The sequence below is a fragment of the Glossina fuscipes genome, unplaced genomic scaffold (assembly GCF_014805625.2).
Source record: "Glossina fuscipes isolate IAEA_lab_2018 unplaced genomic scaffold, Yale_Gfus_2 2, whole genome shotgun sequence".
In the NCBI taxonomy this organism is placed as follows: domain Eukaryota; kingdom Metazoa; phylum Arthropoda; class Insecta; order Diptera; family Glossinidae; genus Glossina; species Glossina fuscipes.
Genome location: NW_023998416.1, coordinates 28,555,415 through 28,579,618, shown reverse-complemented (window position 1 = coordinate 28,579,618; position 24,204 = coordinate 28,555,415). Strand labels below are relative to the sequence as shown.

At 35.5% G+C, this 24,204-nt stretch overlaps 1 protein-coding gene across 4 annotated transcripts in view; it reads right to left on the bottom strand.

Moving 5' to 3' along the window:
* The window catches only part of LOC119633197 (contactin-5), a 244,755-nt gene that overhangs the window by 22,477 nt on the left and 198,074 nt on the right, over nucleotides 1-24,204 (bottom strand). For all 4 annotated transcript variants that reach the window (XM_038026595.1, XM_038026594.1, XM_038026593.1 and 1 more), the window contains 2 exons: nucleotides 10,878-13,064; nucleotides 10,350-10,751 (listed from right to left, as the gene is read on the bottom strand). In XM_038026595.1, the coding sequence (XP_037882523.1) occupies nucleotides 10,350-10,751; nucleotides 10,878-13,064 (2,589 nt within the window). The remainder of the gene's footprint in view (nucleotides 1-10,349; nucleotides 10,752-10,877; nucleotides 13,065-24,204) is intronic.

Sequence of the window (24,204 nt, the reverse complement as noted above, 5' to 3'; positions counted from 1 at the left end):
ATTCTGACGTGGACCATATTTTAATAATTTTACCACCAAGCTGTCGTAGTGTGGATGCGAAACCAAAAAAGAAGAAGGAAACTGATTACCCATCTGGTTCAATTCCCATTCTAGGGCCGATCATACTTCAATTGTACCTGGCGTCTGGGCGAAGCCATAGAATATGCTTGACCAATAATACCGCAACATTTAAGGATTGGCAATACGTCTTCCACCCTGCATCCCTCTTTCTCATATCACTTCTATCTTCCTAATCATCGCAGTGTTCATGCGCATATGAAAGACATCCGCTAAATGGTTGATCATAATAAAAACGACGAAAAGAACTAAATTCTGTTATTTTATAACATCGGATGGTCGTGGCTAATTCTTTCAAAACTTTAGGATCAACCGTATAAGTATTTTTTTTGTTTGCTTTTGAGAACAAATTTGTTCTCCGCCGCATGGGTGAGCAGGTAAGTAGTGCCACTGCCAAGCCGGTGCTCCAAGTTTTAAACTTCACTGCGGTAGAACCCCTTTGATTGCTGTTATTATTAGTGCTCAGTTGACATTTACCGATTGGGCGCACGTTCACTTAACTGCGGCAACTGTCTATCGGTTCGTCTCATTGCCAAGCTCTTTTCGACGCTCAGCACAAATTGGACGCTCAGCTTCATTTCGCATGCTGCAAACTTATATTAGGAGAAGCGTAATTAGAATTTCTTTTCACTCTCGCCCTTTTCCCATTAGAATTACTGGTTTGCAAACATCGCTTACTTAAGAGTTCGTGATGATACACTTTCCAAAATACCTTAAGAATATAAATGAATAATGATGCTAGAGCGAGAAGTAATACTTCTAGTGGCAATTGCAGCTTTCCCCTTTCCAACGATAGATTCGCTGACGAGTTTACTGAATCCCTTGCAGTATACTATAAAAAATGTGCTCCAGTATTTTGATTTAGTTTTTAACCTTATACGCTTAACCTTTTTTAACTGGGACACGGTGAAATTTTACATGCGCGCAGCTTATGCATATATGCATAGACTTGTGTGTTTGCGTATGGATGTGTGCATTTGAGGTCGGAAATAGAATGTCACATAGAAAAAGTTTTTTGGAATTTGTTTCAGAAAATTAACACATTTTGTTGCAAAGTATTTGTTGTTGCATTTGTGGCACATTTCATTATTACGTACACGCTATGTGTGACAAAAACAATTTACTGCACACACTTTAAGCCAATTAGTTAAACACGATACGTATAAGCATATAAGTACTTATTACGTTCCAGTTGTTAACGCGAAAGTTATAAGCAGAAAAGTCAATAACCTCTTGGGGGAAAATATTATATATATGTATATATGTATATATATATATATTTCTCTTTTATGCACAATTCAATGTCACATTGTTCACGATTTAGTTTAACTTTACCGTTCTGTCAGTCAGTATTTTTGGTTCGAATTTTCTTTAAAAAGAAAGCCCAATGACTTAAGGCAAAATATTATTTTCTTCTTTCGTTTCATTAAAAAAAAAAAGTAAAAAAAACAATTCAAGTCAAATTTCCATACACAAATTGGTTAGTTTCTTATCTCATATTTGATCAACATCGACTTTTCCTTCTATGACTTGGTAGAGAAGAAGAATATCACAAGGGTAAGGGAAAAGGATATAAAAAGAAATGTTTCAATAAAAACAAAAATCAAAATATTACTAAGAAAGGAAATAAAATATCAATCATTATAGAACATCACATATCGGAGACCTGAACTTGTGTAGCAACAGCCAAGTAATAAAAATGTCGATCTTTCTTATGTACAGAAATGCTTTCATATTGCACTTACATAAAACACAAAATAAACGTAAAGAGTAACTAACTAAACATTGTTCCAGTTAGAACCAGGATACGACCAGATTTGCTTAAGCTATATAAAGAACAAGAGATGCTTCATTTTTGATATCAATCGCCTCAACATTCCACGTAAGAATTTTTAGGTGTTCAAACTTTGTTAATTGTGGGCTCGCGTGTTTTCCTAACCTGGCTCTCTCTGGCTCGCTGCCTCTATCTGGCTTGAAGGCATTCTTCTGCCAGTTTGACCGCGTTTAATACGTTTTACTTGCGTAGTAGGTCCTTGGCTTATTTCATATAGAAGAATACTGTTTTATTTGCTGTCAAACGAATGTGAAGAGAAAGGTTTACATCATTTCAGAAAATAATTTTGAATCGATTCGCATAATGGTAAGCGTTACCAAGAATAGTGGAGGATCTAGTGAAGAGCTCTGGTAAACAAAACTAAGCGTACATAGCCGCAGTAGCTGTTCTTAGTACACTATTATAAATCCCTGAACGTTTCTATGCTACCAGCCATCATCGATGGGTGCCGTCAATTGGGTGCTTTGACCTGTAACTTATTCCAAGGATATAAAGGGTGGATTATTCATCTTCTCGAAAAGGGTTTACGTCATTTTTTGTACATGTGCCATTATCTACGACGTAACCTTTCACTGCAATTTTCGTACACACATTTTTACTAATTTAATTCCCATTTCGACAAATACTGATGAGAAACCTCTTTGGTTATGCCTTTTGATCTGTTATTTACAGGTGTTTTACTTTCAATTTCTTCATACAGCATTTGTTTTTATCACTACTTTCGTGTTCAAAGCATGTTAACTCGTTCGAAATTCCTACTCCTTCACCCAATATCTAGTTACGATATTCCCTTTAACCAGTTAACTGCATACGATGGATGTATACATCATGGTCTGTCCATCCGCCCTTGTCGGATTTCTTCATCATAAATGTTTATTTACCATAATAATGTAGTTTAGAAAATGTATATTTCACACATTTTGTCAAGACGATTCATTTACAATTTAATTTCATATCAGACACACTCTGGGTTTGATGGCTATGTGGATATATCGCTAAAGAGGTCGACCCTGTTAACTGGTTAGGAATCATAATTTCTTTAACCTTCAATCTTCAGTTATTTCCACATTTTCATTAGTTAAGGGCCGCGCTAAGAGTCACAGAGGCTGGCAGCTTTCGTAAAACCTTGGCACTGGTTGGTACTTTTTTTAAGCATTCTTAACCCAAAATTCTAATGACGGGGTCCAAAGTATTTTTAAAAAAATTCCCAGATACGAGACCAACTTAATCTATCGTCTGCACAAATAGGAAGGAAAAGTAAGCTTTAAAAACTGTTAGCAAATCCTCGCATGACTTGATGAAAATTCTCGTCGATTTTAATTAAATCGAGCAAATGCTGTTTGAACTTCAACACTGAGTGATTACGACGAGCAAACGATTCGCGTGACTCCTTGACTGAACTGGGAATATTCTACGAGCGCAAAAACTGATTATTTGTCACTGTACGGATTAGATGTAGTAGATAAACGCTTTCAGGGCTTTTTCTGTAGATCTTGCTTTATAGAGTTCTTTTTTCTCTTTCTATTTTATAACAAAGAGAATGACAAATTTGCAAAAATTCCTAAATTCCGGAACAGCAAAGTCGATTGTGATATAACGACATTTTTTTAAAAGCCAGAAAAAAAAATAATCATTTTTTATATAGCAACATCTCCATCCGCTTGGGATGCGTGATTGCGTAAAAAACAAAAAATGTTTAAAGAGCAGGAATTAAAAGCTATTTCTACAACTGTCTGAACGTATCAACATACATGCAAACAGATATATTTTTGAGGCTTGAATATGACAGGTGGGGTTTGATTTAAAGCGTTTATAATAACAACCATTAGAAAGAAAAAAAAGGTTGGCATATTGATTTTGCTAAAATGTTTGTAACGCATAAACCATTACAAGATAACAGTAAGGAACACACATCACTCAAATACCACAAGTCATATATACATATATTTTTGTATGATGTTGCCCTTCACTTTGCCCATAGAATTCATGCTGCTGCTGTTGCACGCACGAAGCGATGTAAAGGTTTGAAGGTTTTGTCGCAAATGGAAATTTTTTTTCTTTTTTCCATCTTTGGTTCGTTATTTCGTTTATATTAGAGTTTATGTAGATTGTCACCAAATGCAACAACTTCGAAATGACACTTCCAACAGTTTAAATTCCTTAGGGCTTTTTATTTTGTTTTCTCTGGCAGTTTGATAAAGTTTTCCTCTTTCTTCTAAAAACTCGCATACTGTTTTTTGTCAGAATCTCTTTAAAAAAACATCCATTTTTGCCGTTTTTTTTTTTATACATTCATGCACTTGTCAAGAAAGTTATGATATCGTTTTTTATTTTTTTTTTATATTTTTTGTAGGTCTTTCTATATACTTTGTGTTTTTATATATATATATATTGTGGGTGATTGTTTGTATATTTGTGTGTTTGTTTGCTATATATATATATATAGCTTCATTTTGTATTAGAGAACATGTATATACGTGTGAGTGTGTATGGGCATGTGTGTGTGTATGGGCATTTGTGCAGATAGATATATGCTCGTTAATAGCTTTCTCAAAATATCGCATTCAAGCTGAGTTGAAGGTTGTTTTTCTTTTTTTGGACATTTTTGAGAGAAAACAAAAAAAAAAATTCTGCTTAAGGGCAATTAAAATGTAAAAACTCCTTTTTTCCGGCATTTTCGTTTTATGAGAGTAAAGCACAAATGTCCGAATAAACAACTTAACAAGTTCGTTTGTTCATTTCTTTTCACTGTTTTTTTTTTTTTTTTGTTTTTTTTTTGTTTTTCTTTTCTTAACTCAGAAGTGTTGCAATTAAATAAAACTTGTACTAAAAATTGCTTTTTATGGACTATTTCACTTTCGATGCTCTTAAGTTCGCACAAGCAATTCTTAACTTGTATTGTCATTACGGCGAAATTAATTTAAACATTACATTCTCTCCCTTGAGAGTTACTGTTTAATATTTAACTTTAAAGTCTCTCTGCGGTAAAGATCTGAAATACCGTTCAAATACACATCGTTTTCTTGGAAATTGATAGTCACTGCCATAACAACATTTTTCATTATTCGAACACAAACGAAATAATGAAATATGTGAAAACAAAACACAAAAATTTATAAAAGAAAAAAATTTACGGAATAAAATTTCTGTTCTCGCCTTCAACGCTAGCTAGAACGCTTCTAATGTAGCTAAAGATGTCAGTATTTTCATTCAGCTTTTCACATATTTCCCTGAGCTGGTTGAGGTTGTTGGTATGCCATCTGGCTCCCTCCGTATACGACGTTTTCTCCTCACTTCTTTCCGTATTACGTATAAAAGGGAATATCCCCTGAGTGATTGGTTATAAAAAAAGAGCACACTAACACACTAATGTTTTGCTCAAATTCTTTGATAAAAAGCACGTTTTTGCAAATAGAAAACGAGAGCGTCCGTAATGATCCTTTGCTACTTTCTGCATTATGTTTGATCCACATTTCCTTCTTCTAAGCAACATAGACAATTTGTTATTATTATCTTATAAGAAAAGAAGAATTGGCCTCCAATCTTTAGGCGCTCTAACCACAATTGACTGGAGGAACGGTCCCATAATGAAGCCAAAGAAAAATGAATATTATTGCTCACACATTCAGATCTAAAGTACACTAACACTTTACATATCTATCGTTGTATATTGTAGTTAGCCTTCCTTCAAATTCATGCATTTATTGTAGGACTCTGCGCTGATATGGTTTGATTGGTGAAAGCGAAAACAAATCCTCTTCGTATAGACAAGTTGTAGATTTGGACACTTTAAATCTATTTAAATGTACTTAGGCAGTTTATCATATGAACTTGAGTCTTTATTTCAATCAACTTAATCAGTAAGCCTAAATATAGGCAACAATAAATGTTATATTATAAACGAAACAACGGTGAAGACATTGTATACAATTAAAGATACGATTGATCCACATAAACCAAATGAAACTGGTTTTGTGTCTGCAAATGAATGTTTGCTGCTTAGTCGGTAATTGCGGTAAACTCTGTTATACACTTGAAAAACTTTCCACATACACACTCACACATAAGCACATTATTCGTGGTGTGTACGTACAAGAAAAGACACATTTCGTACATAAACTCTGACATACTTATAAGCAAGTATTTACGCCTTTATCATGGGCATGTAATTTAACATTTTGTCTGCTCTTGTTATTTCCCTATACGAATAAATGTGTACGATTCTAGGGGTATATAAAGTTTCTCAAATACAATGTGGCCGCAAATATATCGATATATGTCGAAGGAACAAATTCATTTAAATTTTCTTTGGTTATAAATATCATTCTTCTTCTCATTTGCTGAGAACTATGGGTATTTTTTTAGCTTTCCGCTTTCCTGCAGATCAAAAAAACTGTACTGAAAAATAGAAATCTATACAAATCAAAACTGTAAGCCGTAATGAAAGATCTGCTGCGCAATATCAAAGAAAACGATTTTCTTCAGTTTCGAAATTCATTTAAAAGAAAAAAAGAAAAATAAATAAATGCAATAGATACTAAAAGAATCGCCTTAAACCGTATATAATTTCTTAATTGCTTTAATATACTTTTCTAGTGTAGTCATTTTTGGTAACAAATTTTATCCTTTCTTTTTGCTATAAACGAACACACGTTAACCTATGTTTGCGGCTTTCAGTCTCCCTGCCTCCTTTCTGATCTGTATGTCGAATCGTAAAACAATAAGTGATAATGAGAATTAAATAATTTGCTAAATGAAAATTGTTGAATATAAAATTGAATAGCATTTCATATAGAAGGTGTGTATGCGATGCATATACGACTACTATACGTGCAATATTCGAAACTAAAGTTTTAAGAGTTTTGTCGACATTCTTATTTTTCACCTTAGTTCACTTAATTATATAAAATAGATAGTAGTGGTAGTAGAGTGTGAATAGATTTTACGTTTAAAATTTCTTAATTATAAATGTTTGCAAAACTTTACTTTAGTGTACGACAATACAGGCAGTGATGTCCTATAAATGGTTACGCATACCATTCATTATGGGATAATTCGTAATTAAAATGAAGTGTTGATAATAAATATTAATTGTGCTCTGTAGGGTTTTTTCAATTCTGAGTAGAGAGCGATTATTAGATGCTCTTAATGGATTTAATAAAAGATGAATTTCTCTTTTTAATTTAACCTATAGAAAAGGTGCTAAAATAAAAATTATTTTGTCACATATGTTTGTCTGTCCCTCTGCTATTCAAATCGTCGCACTCAGCTGAATATCTTTTGTATTACGCTTTGTAGTCCGCAGCAAAAAAACAAGTGAAAATACTATAATAAGAAGCAGCCCATCATCGAATATCCTACGACGCTTCGTTTAATGCAGTCATTCACTTCAGACTTTTCAAAATAAGGCTTTATAAGGGGTGTTATCCAAAAAGTGATTCAATCCGAACCATCTCTAAGCCAAAATACAGCGTTGTACTGAATTTCATCAAAATATCTCAAAAATTGCGACCTGTAGATTACACGCAAGGAAGGAAGGGCAGCTTAGATCAATGAAAAAAATGATTCCACATCGATCGCCATAATGAAATGCGGGTCTACCTTAAGCCATGGTGGGTGTTGCATATATGCACAAAAACTTAACATATCCTTTTACCACCACTGATGTACACTATACTGATTCCAAATCGATTGTAATAATAAACAAATGGATCTTTAGAAGGTCAGTCAGAGTTGTATATATCCACACGACATGTTATAGCCTGCGTGGCAGAAAGTATGCAGCCATATGCATTAAGCAATCCAACACATTTTACACATTCGCATTAAGAAAGTTGTAGATCTTCTGAATTTCACATGGAGTTTTTGGCTCATCGCATAAACAAGAGGATATTTAATAGCAATAGAAAACAGAGAATGTTAACTTACGATAACATAAACTACTGCATATGAAAGCAGCATAAGCCAACATGCTTTGCGGAAAGTGATGCAAATATGGTATAGAACGTCGCATTGCCTTTGAAATCTATGTTCCTGGAATTTTCCGACGGTGTTGTGTGTAAACGCAACACAAATGTTGTTATTGCAACATATCGATATACGATTAAAGTAGTCCATCTTTATAATTGAAATATTTAGATTGTAAAGTAATCAAAGTTGAATACCTCGTCACTAATTATGCTGACTAACTCATATTAACGGTCCGCCTTATTTTATTAAGCTTTTTATACACTAAAATATGTTGCGTTGGTAATTATCCAATATTTTCTCCTCTCTCTCATGAAAAATTAGTAAAGCACTTATTAGATCAACTCAAGACTTCATTCTTTTCTTATAAGTTTGGTTGGAATACAGGCAGTGAGCCTGCCTTTGACTAGGCGGTAGGCGGATTTAGAATCATTTTTTGCCTCTCTGTTCTTCTGTATGTCTTGTTTTCTTGCGTTCTTCAGCATACAGACCAAAATTTTTAAGATATCTTGATGAAACTTGGTACACTGACTCCTCCTTTAGGCCCAAGGGCGAATGCAAAATTGTTCGCTGAAGTTTTTCGACTACTTCGCCTTATTTTGAAAAGTCGTTAAATGAATAAATGTGTCAAACGAAGTAGTGTAGGGTATTCAATCGTTTAATAGTGGAACGCCGCCAACCCAGTAGATTGTTTTCCGTTTTTTTTCTGAGAAGCGGATCGTTCGTCTGTCTGCCCTTGTTCAAACTACAAGTGGTATGTTTTCGGTCCACGAAAGAACCTTATTAAAATGGGAACGGGAAACGGGATAGATTGGAACATCTGTATGACTCACTCTTATAGCAGGTGTAGGATTGTTAACGGTTTACGTTCGTTTAAGTAAAGTTGGTTAACAGTTCTCGCTAAGGTGAAATATATAATTAATTGTTAAGTAAAGAAGTCGTAGAGGAAGTGGAGGCAGCGAAATGAATTAAAATATTGAAAAGTGTGGCCTCAGTTCGCACCAAAATCATCATTGAACCTAAATGACTTTGAATGAAATAATAAAAATTGACGTACAATGTTTAGTTATTTCCAACACTTTCGACATTTTTCTTCTATCACTAACGCTAGCACACCAGAGAGAAAATTTATGACAGGCATATCACGATGTCATACAATCGATCGATGAATTGATGAATTTAATTTTCCATTTTTTTTCAAAACCAATGAACGAAATTGTAGTAAGGCGTCAAAAATTTATACCTATCGCAAAGAGAACTTAAGGTATGTCGTACAATCGGTTGGTACCATCGGTAAATGCATAAGTTTTCGTCTTTACAATAGATTCACATTAAGCTGGAATGATTTCTTCCTTGCAACATAGAGAATCTAAGATGTACACTATAAGGTACGAAATGAGGCGGGATATGGTTACCATAGATAAATTAATTTTACTAGGTTTACTTTTCGTTCCCATTTTTCTCTTACAAGTTTCAGCAAAGTCGTAAGGAATAAGCGATATGTTATACGATTTATATCGCTTATAGATATAAATTATATTCGCTTTGTCTTATAATCAAAATCGTACAAATATCGTACACCGGTACGATTCAGCTCAAGGCGAATGTAAACGTTTTTTTGTTTAGATCGGACCGGAGCTTCCTCTCTTTACGTATACACAAATTGTTTATTCATAAGCAATATTATGCGTCATAACTAGATTATAGAATCGAGTTATGTCGGAAGTTTCATTTATTATCGCAACTCAAGCAGGAAAGGGATATAAAGAAAATTCGTTGAAGGCAGTATATTACGTAACACTTCGATACTTCGATAGTGCTTAGAGCACTCAAAACATCACAGATTCCAGAATTTAATCACTTACTTACTGCGTAACGATTACCAGACAAACCGAACAATATATTATGTTTCTTTTTTTTAACATTTTAACATTTTTACAGAATCATTTAGGTGACACCTTAATTTGCACACGTACGCCATGAAAGCGTGAAAATTGCTGTTTTAACGAATTTCCGCCACATCCGACAAACCAAAAACAAAAAGAATATATGTATGCAGTACTGACAGACAATGCAAAACAATTGTGTACCGCACTTGCACCAGAGCGAGCACACAAAGTGGCCAAATCATTAATGCATGGTGTGGGCGATTGTACGCAAGTAATTTTTTTTGCAACAAGCGGAGAAGTGATGGATGCTTGGACAACAATACATGCGTTACATCTCCTTTCACAAAGTTGAGTATATTTAAAAGGGATTTATTCTTGTTTTATTTTCTACCTTTTTTTTCGCTGTCGCACAGTTGTGTACATTTTGTTATTTATGCTTAATTCTTACAACAAAATGAAAAATCGCTCGTGCCGATGTGTGCCGTGGAAATTCGTAAGCCGAATTGTTTCCAAAAACCGCACAAGAGTTTCATAATGTGAAAAAAACAATGGCTCGTGAAAAACTTTATTTTGTTACTTACACTCATTGCCAGGCATCGTGTGTCCGGGTATGCCAACACCTCCACCTACTATGCCACTGCCGGTATGATAGCTGTAACCATTTTGCGTGGCATACAAGGCACTCTTTTGATCCTCCATGTTTAAAGCCAAGTCCATGGAGTGTTCAAGAGCTTTGTTATCCAAGCCACTCGCCGGATAATAGGGTGGCGGCGCTTGACTCTGTTGGGCCGCCACAATGGATGGTCGTACAGAGTCCATTTCATAGTCTTTGGCTGCTGTGCTCTTTTTCGATTGATTGCGTTTACAACGACAAAACATTAGTAGCAAACCAACAAACAAAGCAAACACAATGCACGAAACGATTATGGCTATTAGCGCAGGTGTTCCTAGGGCAGATGCTTCAGCTATATAGGCACGACCAACTAAAATATTTAACATAAAAATATGTTAAATCTTATAATATAAATATATATATAACTTATATGGTGAAAATTAATGAGAAAACATCTTCTGGTACATAGCAACAATACAGTTAGAGTTAGACTTACTTTCGGCATCGGTGTAATCACCGCAATGATCATGGTTGGTACGCAGACATAGTTTCACACGTACAGTCGGGGTGTTGTCATCCTCCAGAGCCAAAGTATTCATACTTAAGTCGTCGTCATCGTCGCTTAACGAATGGCCCAATGAACGACCCGCCGAACCACGGCGTGGCGCTATTAGGCGGTCGATAACGGTTTCCTTAAAGGTTGGACCGTTACCGGATAATTGCAAATTGACTTGATCAACTATCTCCCAAGCCGCCATAGGCGTATCGCTATTCACCATGGACTCAACAATAGCGATAAGAGACAAACAAGTAGCGCCCACATTGATGCCCAAAGTACGAGAATTCGGATCGTATGTAACATGTAGTGGTGGGGGTATTTTATTAACTTTAGTGGTCGTGAGAATTTCATTAGAATATGGCGAATTGCCTTTCGTGTTAAGGGCATTCACTTTAAAGGCATAGCTCTGATGCTGATCGAGTGGGGTAACTTTGCACGGGTTATCCCGATGGCAATCGAATTCCATCCACTCCGTGTTACTAGTAATCAGAGTAGCACAGTCGGGTATCAGCTGTTCTTCGCGTGGCATGGGAACCCTACGGTAACTGACAAAGAATTTGGTATTACTAATACCGCCATCAAAACCGGGATCCCAAGCGAGAGTGACGTAATTTGAGCCTACATCAATTGCCCTAGTATTTGTTGGTTTTTCAGGAGAACCCTTCTGTTGCAAACGTATGGGTGCTCGTATTGTATTTAGGGAGTTAACTACACGACATGTATATTCTCCATAGTCTGCATGGGTTAGAGAATTGATACGTAATACCGAGGTATATATGTCGTTGTTGTCGGTGGTGGTACTGATTTCATAATGACCATCTGATGACATAGTCAATGGTGAAGGATTGTTGCCGAATTGCCACTGAAATTCGGGTTTAGGATACGCTTGTACTTTACACACTACTTCTGCCGTTTCACGTATGTCGAAAGCTACTTTATTATACTGATGCAAAACGATTGGTTCGTGTTCTATACGCAATTGCATGCTTGAGTTCGCTGAATTTACTTCGTTTTCATAGAGGCAAGTGTAGAGGCCACGATCACCTGGTACCAATTGGTTGCCATTAGGACGAGCTTTTCCACGAAATTTTAACATACTTTGGACGGTAACCATTCCATTCGGTCCTTGATCGGGATTGGTTTTTACTTCGTACAAATTAAGTTCAGGTAAAATCTCGACGCCGTCTTTAAGCCAACGTACAGATGGAGCGGGTTTGCCTTTAGCACTGCAAGTAACTGCGTAATCTGTGTCAGCCACTCTGCGAGTCATGTGTTGCTGTAATTTCGCCAAAAACTGCGGTGGCTGGTGAATTTCTAATACAATCGTAGCCATTTTACCAATACCTAACTCATTAACAGCATGGCAGTGGTATTTGCCCTCATTGCCTAAATGAGCCTTTGGTATTGAGTATTGAGGCCCTTGAGCTAAGATTTTTTGAGAAGTGGAAAATTCACCATCCATATCACGGAACCAACGATACTGGGGCACAGGCCATCCAGGTGGATTAGCAGAGCAAGTCAAAGTAACTCCGTTACCTACATGAACGATCGGCTTGTTTGGTGTAATATACGCCTGACCTGGTCGGTGACGTACCAATAATGCTACCGTGGAATTACCTATTCTCTCATTTCGTTCTTGACCATAAGATTCCATAATGTTAACAGCGCGACATATGTAATTTCCAGCGTTTTCAGCGCGCACCGAAGACAATGTCAAAACTTCGCCCGAATAACGAAATTCGGGGGAGCCTTCCTTCAGCCATTCCACGGTAATGGGAGCAGGATTTGCGGTGACATTGCAACGAATATTAACCGTTTCACCCTCTTCAGCTTCACGTGTCTTTGATTGAATAACGACGGTAGGCGGATAGAGTATATCAAGTATCAGCTCTTGTTCGCCAGCCTTACCCAAGCCATTGTCCGCCGAGCATGTGTATTTGCCAGCATCCTGATTGCTAACACGATGTATAGTGTGCACCAGAGATGAACTAATGAAACGACCAGTGCGTGTCCAACGAACATTAGGTACTTTAGGTTTTGCATCAACGTTACATTCCAGTTTAGCAGTTCGATCACGTTCTACACGTAATGGATTCTCTGGTCCGACCTCAACACGTGGATAATCTTTAATGAAAAAGGAAAAACAAAAATACAAACATCAGAGTAAGAGGAATATTTCTGAAAATATGCTTAATTGCTTCGATGCAATTATCCGAGCTACTGCTCGCTTCACATTGGTTGCAAGACACATTACGGAACGAACGAAACTGACATTAGGAATTCGCTGACCTGATGGTATATACAAGTGGCTTTTTTTTTTTTTTTGGCCATAAGCTTAATTAACGTAAATTTAGCATTATGAGCATAAAACTGTTGTTCGCAGTTAAGCCGAAGTCAATTAAGTTCATTTAATTTCAAGCAATTTTCCTTTGCTTAGAATAACTTATTAAATTATTAAAAATTTGTGCGTATGTGTGCGTTTGTGTAGTCGCGTATGCATGGAATGTCTTGCTGTTCCGTATTTTTATGGAGCGAGCAAAAATCTGCATAAATGCTTTCACCTGAAATTAACCCTCGAACCTGTGAGCGCAAGTAGAAAAATGAAAAACTTTTAAGGAAAATGAGGCAATAGACTCGTCTGTAGCAAAACTTCATTGCAAAGTTGTGGCTTTAAGTTACTGGACTACCGACCATTACAGCACAAACACATATACACATTCAATGCATTGAGAAACTGTATCACAACTAATGACCGCAATATACGGTAAAAGGCAGTTAGAGTATAAATGTGCCCGCGTGCATGTGTGTGTTTGTGTGTGTGTAAGCGTATGTCCCACCTGTGGGGAAAAAAGTAATTAAAACATATTGTTCCTTAGTGAACAGCCAGCCAAGCTTACACACACACACACACACACACACCAATATATACACATACGTATATACGCACAGTCAACAGGAGCTAATACCTTTCCCAACCGTTTTTTCCTTAATACAGAACGGTCTGATCATTCTTACACAAGCGCGCGCGCACACACTCAAAACAGTACGGGGTTACCGTCGTGTGGACATCTATTTAAGATTAGTGGTTTAGACGACAATAGCACCAACGCCAATAACAAAAACAACTAAATTGCATACTCAGCTAACAACCAGTAATCAGAATGCGAACCTTCTTCATGGATGTAGTAGTTAGTTAGTTACTTACATCAAGCACTCTCCCCTCTATGTATAGCAGAGTATTTCACAGATATGTCTAACAAATTGTGGCAAGAACAGGAAGTGGAAAACGAATTTTATAAGGGAAATGTGCAAGCCGCGCAATACAGCTACTAATGACACCAATAAAACCGCTAGAACATACGAAACGTTGTGCAGCTTACGTTGCGCATTCTATACCCTATACTTAAGCTTCTTTGTGTCCCCCTCGTTCAACTAAAAAAAAAAAAAAAAAAAAACAAAGAAAAAAACAATTGTTCTATGGCTGACCGTAAACACTGGAACGTATTCATTCGATCATCATAAATATATTATAAGAAGAAAATTTTTAATCTCTTTTTAAATATGTTGTAGTTGTTGCGGGTAAATTAAAAAACTCTTCGGTACACATTTGCTTTTAGCTATAAATCTAAATTTTTATTAAACCTACGACTATTATGAGCTGACACATAGCAAGCAAATTGTAATTGTATTAATTACTTTGTTCATTAAATTTAGTTTTCGCCAATGCTTTCGTAATGAAATATTGCTTGCACTAGAACTGTAGCGCAGTTACAGTTCAATATCTAACTATTACCAGTTGCTATGTACAAGCGCATTTACACAAAATGAATACCAAGCAAGGAGACAACGTTTTAAACTTTCCAGAACTTTTTCTGGAACGCTTCTATTTACCACAGAACTACGGGTAATATAAAGATTGAATGACAAGTGCGTGTGCAACGTCTTGAACAGTAAAGATTCGAACTAAACGGCGGCGGTTTTTGCGAAAAGTTGCTTTTTGCTTATTTTTATTCTCGTGCAAACACTTACAGACAGTTTGTACGTATCAAGTCGAAATCAAAATTTATTCTTAAATGCACACAGTTCCAAAGAAATTTCCGTTAAGAATCGTTAGTTAGTAAATTCTTGGGTAAACAACGTGACGTCCAAGCGAGATTGCCACGCAAGTCGAATGCTGCATAAGCCAGTGAATGCAAGCAACTGACAAACTAACCTTCAGATGGTATCACTATTTTAAATATGGTTAGAGATAAACAAGAGTTTAAAGTGTATACCGACTGGCCATACTGAGGCCATTTTTTATCTCTCTTTACCTACGTTTTTCTTCCTGCCCATTATCGTATTTATAGACGTTTAAAAAAAAGAAATATTTCAGTATTTCTCGCTACCGAAAGAAAGACGACCTACGAAACCGATTAGTTCGACGTTGTTTAAAGCAGTCATAGGCGACTTGATGCAGAATCTTAAAAATACTATATTGCCTACTTTCCCCTGAAATGGACGAGTTAAAAGCTGATCTATAATAGAGCACCAATGTCTTGAGGTCAGATAAGGCCTGCAACATGTGTACCCATATGACTGCTTGACTAGCAAAAGAAGAAAGGATTGATGATGTCGAATGCCACACCTTGTCGAATGAAATGAATTATTGACTCGAAATTACGCTTCCATATGACGCTGCCAGAATTTAATCGTAATGAAATAAGTTTTAAGCCCTCAGATTAAAGATGACACCTGACAGCCTACAATACGGTAAGTCCGCGAATAACAAAATCGTATGTGTCTTGTACAAGCCTTTATAGAATACTTCATGTAGCTTGCTAAAATTGTCAGATTGCCGCTAAGCATCACTAGGCCATGATTCCTTAAGGTAGTCGTCCGGTTTATGCAGCTGCACTCGCAAATTTTGTTCTTCGCTGTTTCAAATTCCGCCACTCATTCCCCAACTCCGACGTTTGTAGTCCGATTTTTTTGTGGAATTTGTGTGTTGAAGACGCAGTAGATTACCACAATTTTAAACGCGGGAATCTCTTATTAGCTTCTGTATTAACTGAAAAAAATGCTGACGCTCTTCTCATTCATCTTACATGTAAGTCTGTATCGTTTTTGATTGAAAAATTGCCTGAAGGCTCTTTGGTTTGATCTATCATGCATAGCGTGTGCATATATTAATTTACATTTTTAGGGTAATTTGCCAACATCCTTAAAGAGTATACCTCGCCTTATCATAACTACGGACGAATTCTTGCTCAACGTTTCAGCTGATTTCAAAACTGACAAATTTTTTAAGGAAAAAATTAAATCTCGTTGAACATTATGGAGAGCTACGCAAATTGAGTGTAATGCGGAAATTCCTGGACTCTAGCAGGTTTCACTCTATAAGTCAAGTGAACTATGATCAATATTATTGTTAAACTATTTCCACCTTCAGGCAGATTGGCTGGCTTCTACTGTATATAGTTTTACAGGAGACTAGCTATATCTCATAAAATTTATTTCAAAAAAACAAGGGACCGAATATTTTTCCAAATACATATATTTTGCCAAAGACAAAAGAACAATCACAAAAAGGAGGCTTATAAATGAGAGATTCCAGTTAAGACAAAAATGTTGCTTTCTTATAAGTCTGACCGAGATAAAATCTACTTGATATTCATTTCACAGCTGGCACGGTGGTGTTCTTATTTAAAATTTCAAGCTAAACAATGCTGTGATGTATGATATTCTGCGGTTCGTATTGCAAAATACCGTTAATTTGCAATTTCCAATATTTTTTGCTGCAATGATGTTATTTGTTGTTGTTCTTCCTTTCTTTTCCTCTTTTTGCGTGTCTGCAAGTCATGAATTAGGTAAGTTATACGCTAAAAATTTTGTACAAGTTGTTCGAAAAATTGTTTTTGCAGCCAACTTTGTTGACAACTGATTCATGTACATAAATTTCCGGTTTTGTTGCACGCACGAATCATCCAACAGGAAAAACTTGTCTAATTTTCATGTTAAGTAAATATTACTTAAATATAACTACGGCATATATTGCAGAGCATATAGAGAAGATATTCATTTACTTTTTTATAATACTTACAAAAAACAACAAATAAATTGCAAAAGTTAAACATATTAGTTAGATACACGTATGTGCATTTGCATACATTTAGTGCAGTTGTCGATTGCGTTGGCTGATTAAATGGAAGCTTTTAATAATAATCGTAGTGACAGTGTATTTTGTTAAAATCATGCCATTTGTTTTTTTGTTTTTTTTTTTTGCGACTTGGTTCCTATTCGATTTATGGTGAAAACCGGTTTACTAGTGTTTTGTTATTTAAAAAAGCCGCCAGTATGGGACTTAACTCACTGCACTGCCTATATATGAAAAGAGGCTTTTCGTTTTGATACCCTGGGTATTTTGGCCACGTCAGGGAATTTAGTAGCTTTTGAAACTCGATCCAACTCGACCCATGCTTGTATTATCTATGAGTTGTTAGATTATCGTTCCCACTCAGAGCAATAAAATATGTTTTCGATATGGACCTAATAACCTCTGCGGGCTTTCAGTAATGCAAACTTCGCTTCGTCTGTCATCGCTCATTAGCCGATTGAGGGTGATGACGATTTTAAAGTAGCGATAAAAGGCAAAGAGTTAGAGAGTAGATGACCGCCAGTTTACGGGTGCCTTTGCAAGGATTATTCGCTTACTGACTGAGCATTCACTATAGGTACGACGAAAGTGAAATGTACCGTATCTGAGATTTGCATCCGGGTACATGGACTTGGTAGTCGGGGTTCTTACATGTACGGCTACTCACGCGGGAACCGTTTGCATCATTTCGCTTAGTACAAGTCTTCACTTGTATTTGTCATGAAAGTTGTTAGAATTATATGGTGTTGCCAAGAAACGATCTATAATACTTGCCACGAAAATTCCTATTGGGAAAAAGTCCCAAACTGTGGGACGTATGACGTAGTCCACAATTAGTAAGTCTAACCTTCTTTTATTCATCATACAATATGAAAAATTATACCTTGTTGACACATATAACGGCTTACTCTTCATGAGGTCCACAAAACGGACTTAAACTTTCCATAGTATGTCGCTAATGTATCTACTTTCTATTATAAAATCCCAAAAGATAATCCGTATTGCAGTCGAAGAGTATATTTTATGTAAGAACGTTCCTGTGAGAGAGGCGTTGCTAAGATTTGTTCCCGCATTCATTTACGACATTTCTCAAAGAATCGACAATATTCGAGCTTGGAATAAAATATGCTAATGTATGAAATTTTATCAAAATACCTCTCATGCTATTAATACGAACGCAGACATTTATGCAACAGTCATCGTTTACGTTCTACTGTCAAGGGAAATTTCTACAGGGATCGACCTCATAACCTTTAATATTAAGACTTTGGGGAAACTAATGACGGCACAATCAAGTTAATCTAGTTTTCTGAACATTTAATAATGTCGGGTGGTAACGTGTAATGAACGCCAATTAAATTGCATTACTTTCCAGCTGAGGGAGTAAGAATGGAGATCGAGAAGCGAGGCCAAAAATGATGTAACAGCAGATATAATGAAAAAATTTGTAGAAAAAACGTTTAATCAAACTGAAAATTAAATGACTTGATTAAAATATCGAATGAGATTCAATCAAATCTAGGCATTTATTAAAAGACAGTTTGTCTTTTTCTCATAGCAACCAAATATGCTTTCGCTTTAAATGCAACATGATGATGGCTGGTGTAAAGCTCACAAACATTAAACAGCAAAAAATACCAAGTTATATGTGATCCATATATAACATGTGTATATTTATATGTATATATATGAATGCTCATCGTTCATCGTCATGTGTAGTGTAGAACGTTGTCAGATGTTTTGATTGTTCTCTTTCACTAAATCTCTCTGAACATCCGTATATGTCAGAGACTTAAAGGGCAATAATTAGTTGTTTCTGTGGTTTCTGGAGAAAACAACACACCAACATACCAACAATTAATGTCAAACTAATTCCTGCGTCCATTCCAAGCATTACATGTAATAGTTTGCAATCCATATATGATTCTATGGAAGCAGATATGGCTGGCATCAGTCATATGGTCTCGTTATATGCATTGTATGTTGTACAAGACATGAACAAGTATAATTTAATTTTGTATGTATGTAATTCTTGTACAACAGTGTGTTGGCATCATATGCTATGTATACGCGCGATATTTGTGTTGTTATGTTCTATATGAGTTGTTATTGCTGTTGTTGTGGTTTTTCTTATGTATTTAATTCGATTATGAAAACTGGTTTCTGTTACGTTACACTACGTTTGTGTACATGATATACGAGTCCAGTTTCATGCAAGTTTTTTCTTCGTGGCCATGGGTTAATGTTATTGACCTCGCTGCTCTCTCAGCAACTTCGAATGCCTGGCAGAATACACATTTGCGTTCGACAACAATATTTTCTACCATCATATTCATCATTAGATTTTATCTAGCTTCTGGTCTTGTTTTTCTTCCCCTCTTGTCTTTTTTTTTTTTGAATTTCTTTTTCATAAATTCATTGTGTTGCGATAGTATTCAGTTTTGTTAAAGCATCATAATTTCTGGTATATAACGTAACATCTGAAAACTTTTCCTCACTCTTTCACACAATATTTGTCCAGAATAGTCTGGCGTGCGCCTTTATTCTGCAAAGTCACTGCATTGTTGTTACAGTTTTTCGACTTTGGTTTTAGCCAATGGTAAAAAGATAATAAAAAAAAAATCAGGATAGATATCAGGTTACATTCGGTTTGGTTCGAATTTTTTTGACGATCACTATTAATAGATTGGTTGCCCGAAAATGGGAATTATTCTGTTATACGTAATATACATGTTAATGCCCAAAAACACATGATTTCGCGATAGAGCAAAGTCCGTATATTTCTAAAAGCGATTTTGACGTACTATATATAAATACATGATGTTAATGCGCTATTGCTAACCTGTAGAGGCCAGAAACAGTCTTTAGCTGATCTTTTAATTTGACCCGCAAACCTTAGCAAGAAACATATTTAAGACTACTTTCCCTAATCCTAGCAAGGCTTTCCAAAAAAAAAAAAAATGCTTTCTTATTAGCAACGTTTTCGATGGGAATGAAAAGGAGAGATTTGACTTCAAGGTTGTTCTTCTAGGCAAGTTGATTAGAATGACCAACGGGAATTGTTTCATTATTGTGATTACCTTTTGAAATAATAGGTCCGACGTTTAAACCTTGCTAGGATTAGGAAAATATATAGAAAGGCACTTCTTGTTGAAAGCTCTTTAAATCGACAAGCCGTTCTCTCTACGTGCACTAAATACCGAAATCAAGTCAACTTTTGCCCTTTTTTACTCTACGGCCGGCGCTTCTAAGTACTCAAAAATAAAACTCATTTCCTATAAAAGGGAAAGTTTAATTAATCGCTTGTATACTTTAGAATATCTCTAATGTTTGTTTTTGATTGTTTCAAACAGAATATTGTTTGTATCATAGCCTTCTTTTAGTAGGGTATTCATATGTATAAAAAAATGCAGAACAAAAAAAAGAAGAAAGAGATAAACTCAGGCAGTAGCAACTAGTTTCTATGAAATGTATGTAAACATGGATACATACGTCTATGTACACATATTTGCTTTCTTGCCTATACGGCCATATTTTCTTATAAGAAGAAGAAAGAAAGAATTTTTTTCTTTTATGCTGAAAAATCATGTATGTAACAATACACGAGTTGTTACGAGTTATTGTTGTTTTTGCAAACTCGTACATCTGGTTTTCTTTTAAAGTTGTTTTCTTTCAGTTTTTATGCCATTTTTGTTCCTTTTTTTCTTCTTCTTTATAACTAGAGGTAGAACTAAGTTTTAAAACTTTTCCATTTTTTCATGTTGTTTGTTACCCTAACCAAATAACCATTGAACGTAAACAGTGTGGCATTAGAAAAAGGAAATGTATTAACTTCAAGCTAGAATTGAATTCTCGCCGTATATACCAAATTCAGCAAAATGTAATCCTTTGTGCTTAGGTTTTTCGGCAAGATGAGTAAAGAGAGGTAGAGGTTTGCAAACATGTAAAAAGATCACTTACTCTATACTTGAAAATCATATATGTCACCTTCAAGCTAAGTTAAGCTAATACCCCTCTGACTGTAGGCAGCTTCCCTCTCTCTTCCTCTCTTTCCCTCTCGTATCGAATTTGAAAAGATGATCTTAGCTTATAACACGTGCTAATCGCAAGCGCTGTAACTAAGGGGATTGAGTCTATTGTAAAGACCTTGCACCCTGTAGTCGTATGCTACAAAATGCTCCGTTAAAAATGCTTTAGTCCTACTGTCTTTGTTTTTTAATTCCTCATCGATGGCAAGCATAGAGAACATCGTTTCATTTGTTGTCAATTGAGGTTTGAACGCCTTCATGGTAATTTATTCTAGTCTTACACCCTTGTTATGTATTACGTAAGCTGTTTAAAAATTAAGCAACATCAATTTTGCTTGAACATTCATTTTGCGATTGATAGCTTGGTATGACCACAATCCTCAACTTTTAATGTATTTGCGAGTTAACCACAATTTCAATATACTTTGATTGTTATTTTAAAATGACAGCATGTTATAGCATCGCATACATAACATAACATATAATTCAGTCTATCTCCTCGTTCTTCAAAATTAAAAATTAATTTCTAAAATCAGTGCATCTTTCCAAAAAAAAAAAAAAAAAAAAAAAAACCAATGATCTATGACAAATAATATAGGTCGGAAGCCTAGCCCGTTAATTTGCTATTATAATGTCAAAAATTAGATCGAAAATTATCCTGATTAACTCACTGCACAACGTCCAAAATTAACAAAAGACTCTTTTTTCTTTTTGAAAAGAGTTACGAGAGTTAATGCACTCTGCTTAAAATAGCAGAGAAGATGGATTTCCTTTAAGTGCTCCAACTTCTTATGCATATCTGTCTTATAGTTACGTGACGTAACTTTGTCTTTGTGATACTAATATGCTTCCCTAATGCGTTATTTATCATAGTTACGTTGCGCAGCAGAACTCCACCCTATAGTATGTTTCGGTACACATTCATGGCACCATAACCGTAACTTTTCATAAACGCCAAAACAATTTGTTATCATATGAGTGTAAAACTTTTTCTTTGTTACGTACACATAAACACATTGCAATAACAATAATTTAATATCTAGGTAATGACAATAACTTATAATACAGTACTTAATTTATATAAATAAAGACAAACTTGTGTAAAACATTAGGTCGTCATATGAAACAAACAAGGAACAGGTATGCGCGATTTAATCATCGAAGAACAGACTTTACAATCATTCAAATACAGGTGCATGACGATCAAATCGCATTCCACTATTTGGCTAATGACCACCCGGTATTCGGTAAACGCATAAAACTTAACGACCAGCCATACATCGCACAGACTGCGCCCCACATTCCGTTCCTTTCACCCCACTCTCTTCCTATAGTAGTAGACATGCCCTAGTGAGAGAGAGTGAGAGGAACGAGCCCGAGAGAGGGAGAGGGAGAGCGAGAGACAAGTTTAGTTGGTACAATTTCGTAAGGTTAGCGCTCCTTCTCATCATGTGCTATACGATCTGTGAAATGTAGCTTCGGAATGGGCAAAAAACGGTTTCCAGGTTTATTCCGTTCAATTCATGATCTAGGTAATAGACGGAGTGGGCTTCCAAATCCAACTATATAATAATTCTAAATGTTCAACAAACCTCTGTCAGGCTTCTGTACAGGCAGAGCTCTGTACAGAGAAGGCTCTGTAACTCCTGCACCCTAACAGAGCCGTGTTGAAGGATGTAGCGAATGGCTTTGTTAGTTGAATTCGAATTTATGTTCACATACTTTCGCAATTGTTATTTGTTTCACTGTGAACGAGCACGCGGCCCATTTAGGAAAGAGTTTTCTCACGCGCTCTCAGTTTTTTTATCGAGACTATCTTTCAGCATTTTTTGATGTCTTCCTTTCTAAGCACCGCTTTTGGGCATCCAAGGTATTTAGCATCACCGGTACTTAAAACGACTACATTGAAAATTAGAATTTAATGTTTCGACGGCAAAAGCAACAATGATTTTTAAAATAACATAAACAATGTCACTCTGATTATAATTATTATTAATTTAGCCGGGGAAATTCAAAGATTAATGTATTAGCGTCTGAGTCTGTCGACCTTATTGAAAACTCTACCGCACTTGAGGGAAGCCACGACTACCATATAAAGAAAATATTCCGAGAATTCAATAAAGCGTCGCTTGATTATGGAAACTTAGTAAAAATAATGGTCGTTTTTTGTTTGTTTTATTCATTACGATATACATTGTATACGTATCAGTCCCGGATATTATTGACCTATATCTGTTGCCTTATCCTTAGCACATTTATTCATCTATAAGCGATTTTATTTTTTGTATTGTTGTTATTTCAAAAATGTTTTACATATATCGGCAAAGTTTTCGATTCTTTTCATTGTATTTTCTGCTTGGATTCCCTTCCCCTTTACCGATCAGCGGACACAGTTATAGCCGCTTACGTATGCTTTGTCGTAAAATTGTATATTAACTATTTTCGAAAACTTTATCATATATTTTTATAAAATATTTACTGAGACAAAAACGAAATTGAATATATTTTAAAAACAAAATTGAATATATTTTGTTTTTATTGTGGTCGATTGTTTGTCTGTTTTTTTTTTTTTTGTTTTTCCTTTTTCCACAGGCAAGCAATGAAAACTTAATAAAAAAGATTTAATCGAATTTAATTGTTTTTACAAAATATGCAAGTTTTCTTCTTCAAAATTGAAATATATATGCAAAGAAAACAATACATATTTACTTTGCAAAGAATTTCTTCGCTCAAAAACTTGTGCATGCTTTCTGCATTGCCATACACCATACACTAAGCATATATATGAATATATGTATGTGTGTGTTTAATAAACATTAATTTGATTTAGAATAGAAAATCTGCAAATTTGTTTTGATGATGTTTTCATTCAAGTAACTCTCATAAAAATAATGCCTATAAAATAGACGAAATTAAAAGTAGACCAATAAAAAATCATGCATAATACATCGATCAATAATTCCCAGGACTTGGTTTTACATTTAACAAGCAAAAAATTTCCATTTAATTTTTGCAGAAAATTCTACGTTTGTCAAAATTGCATTCAATCATTTTCGATCGTTTCGGTTTATTCGGTGTATTCGGTTAAATCCTGCTTCTA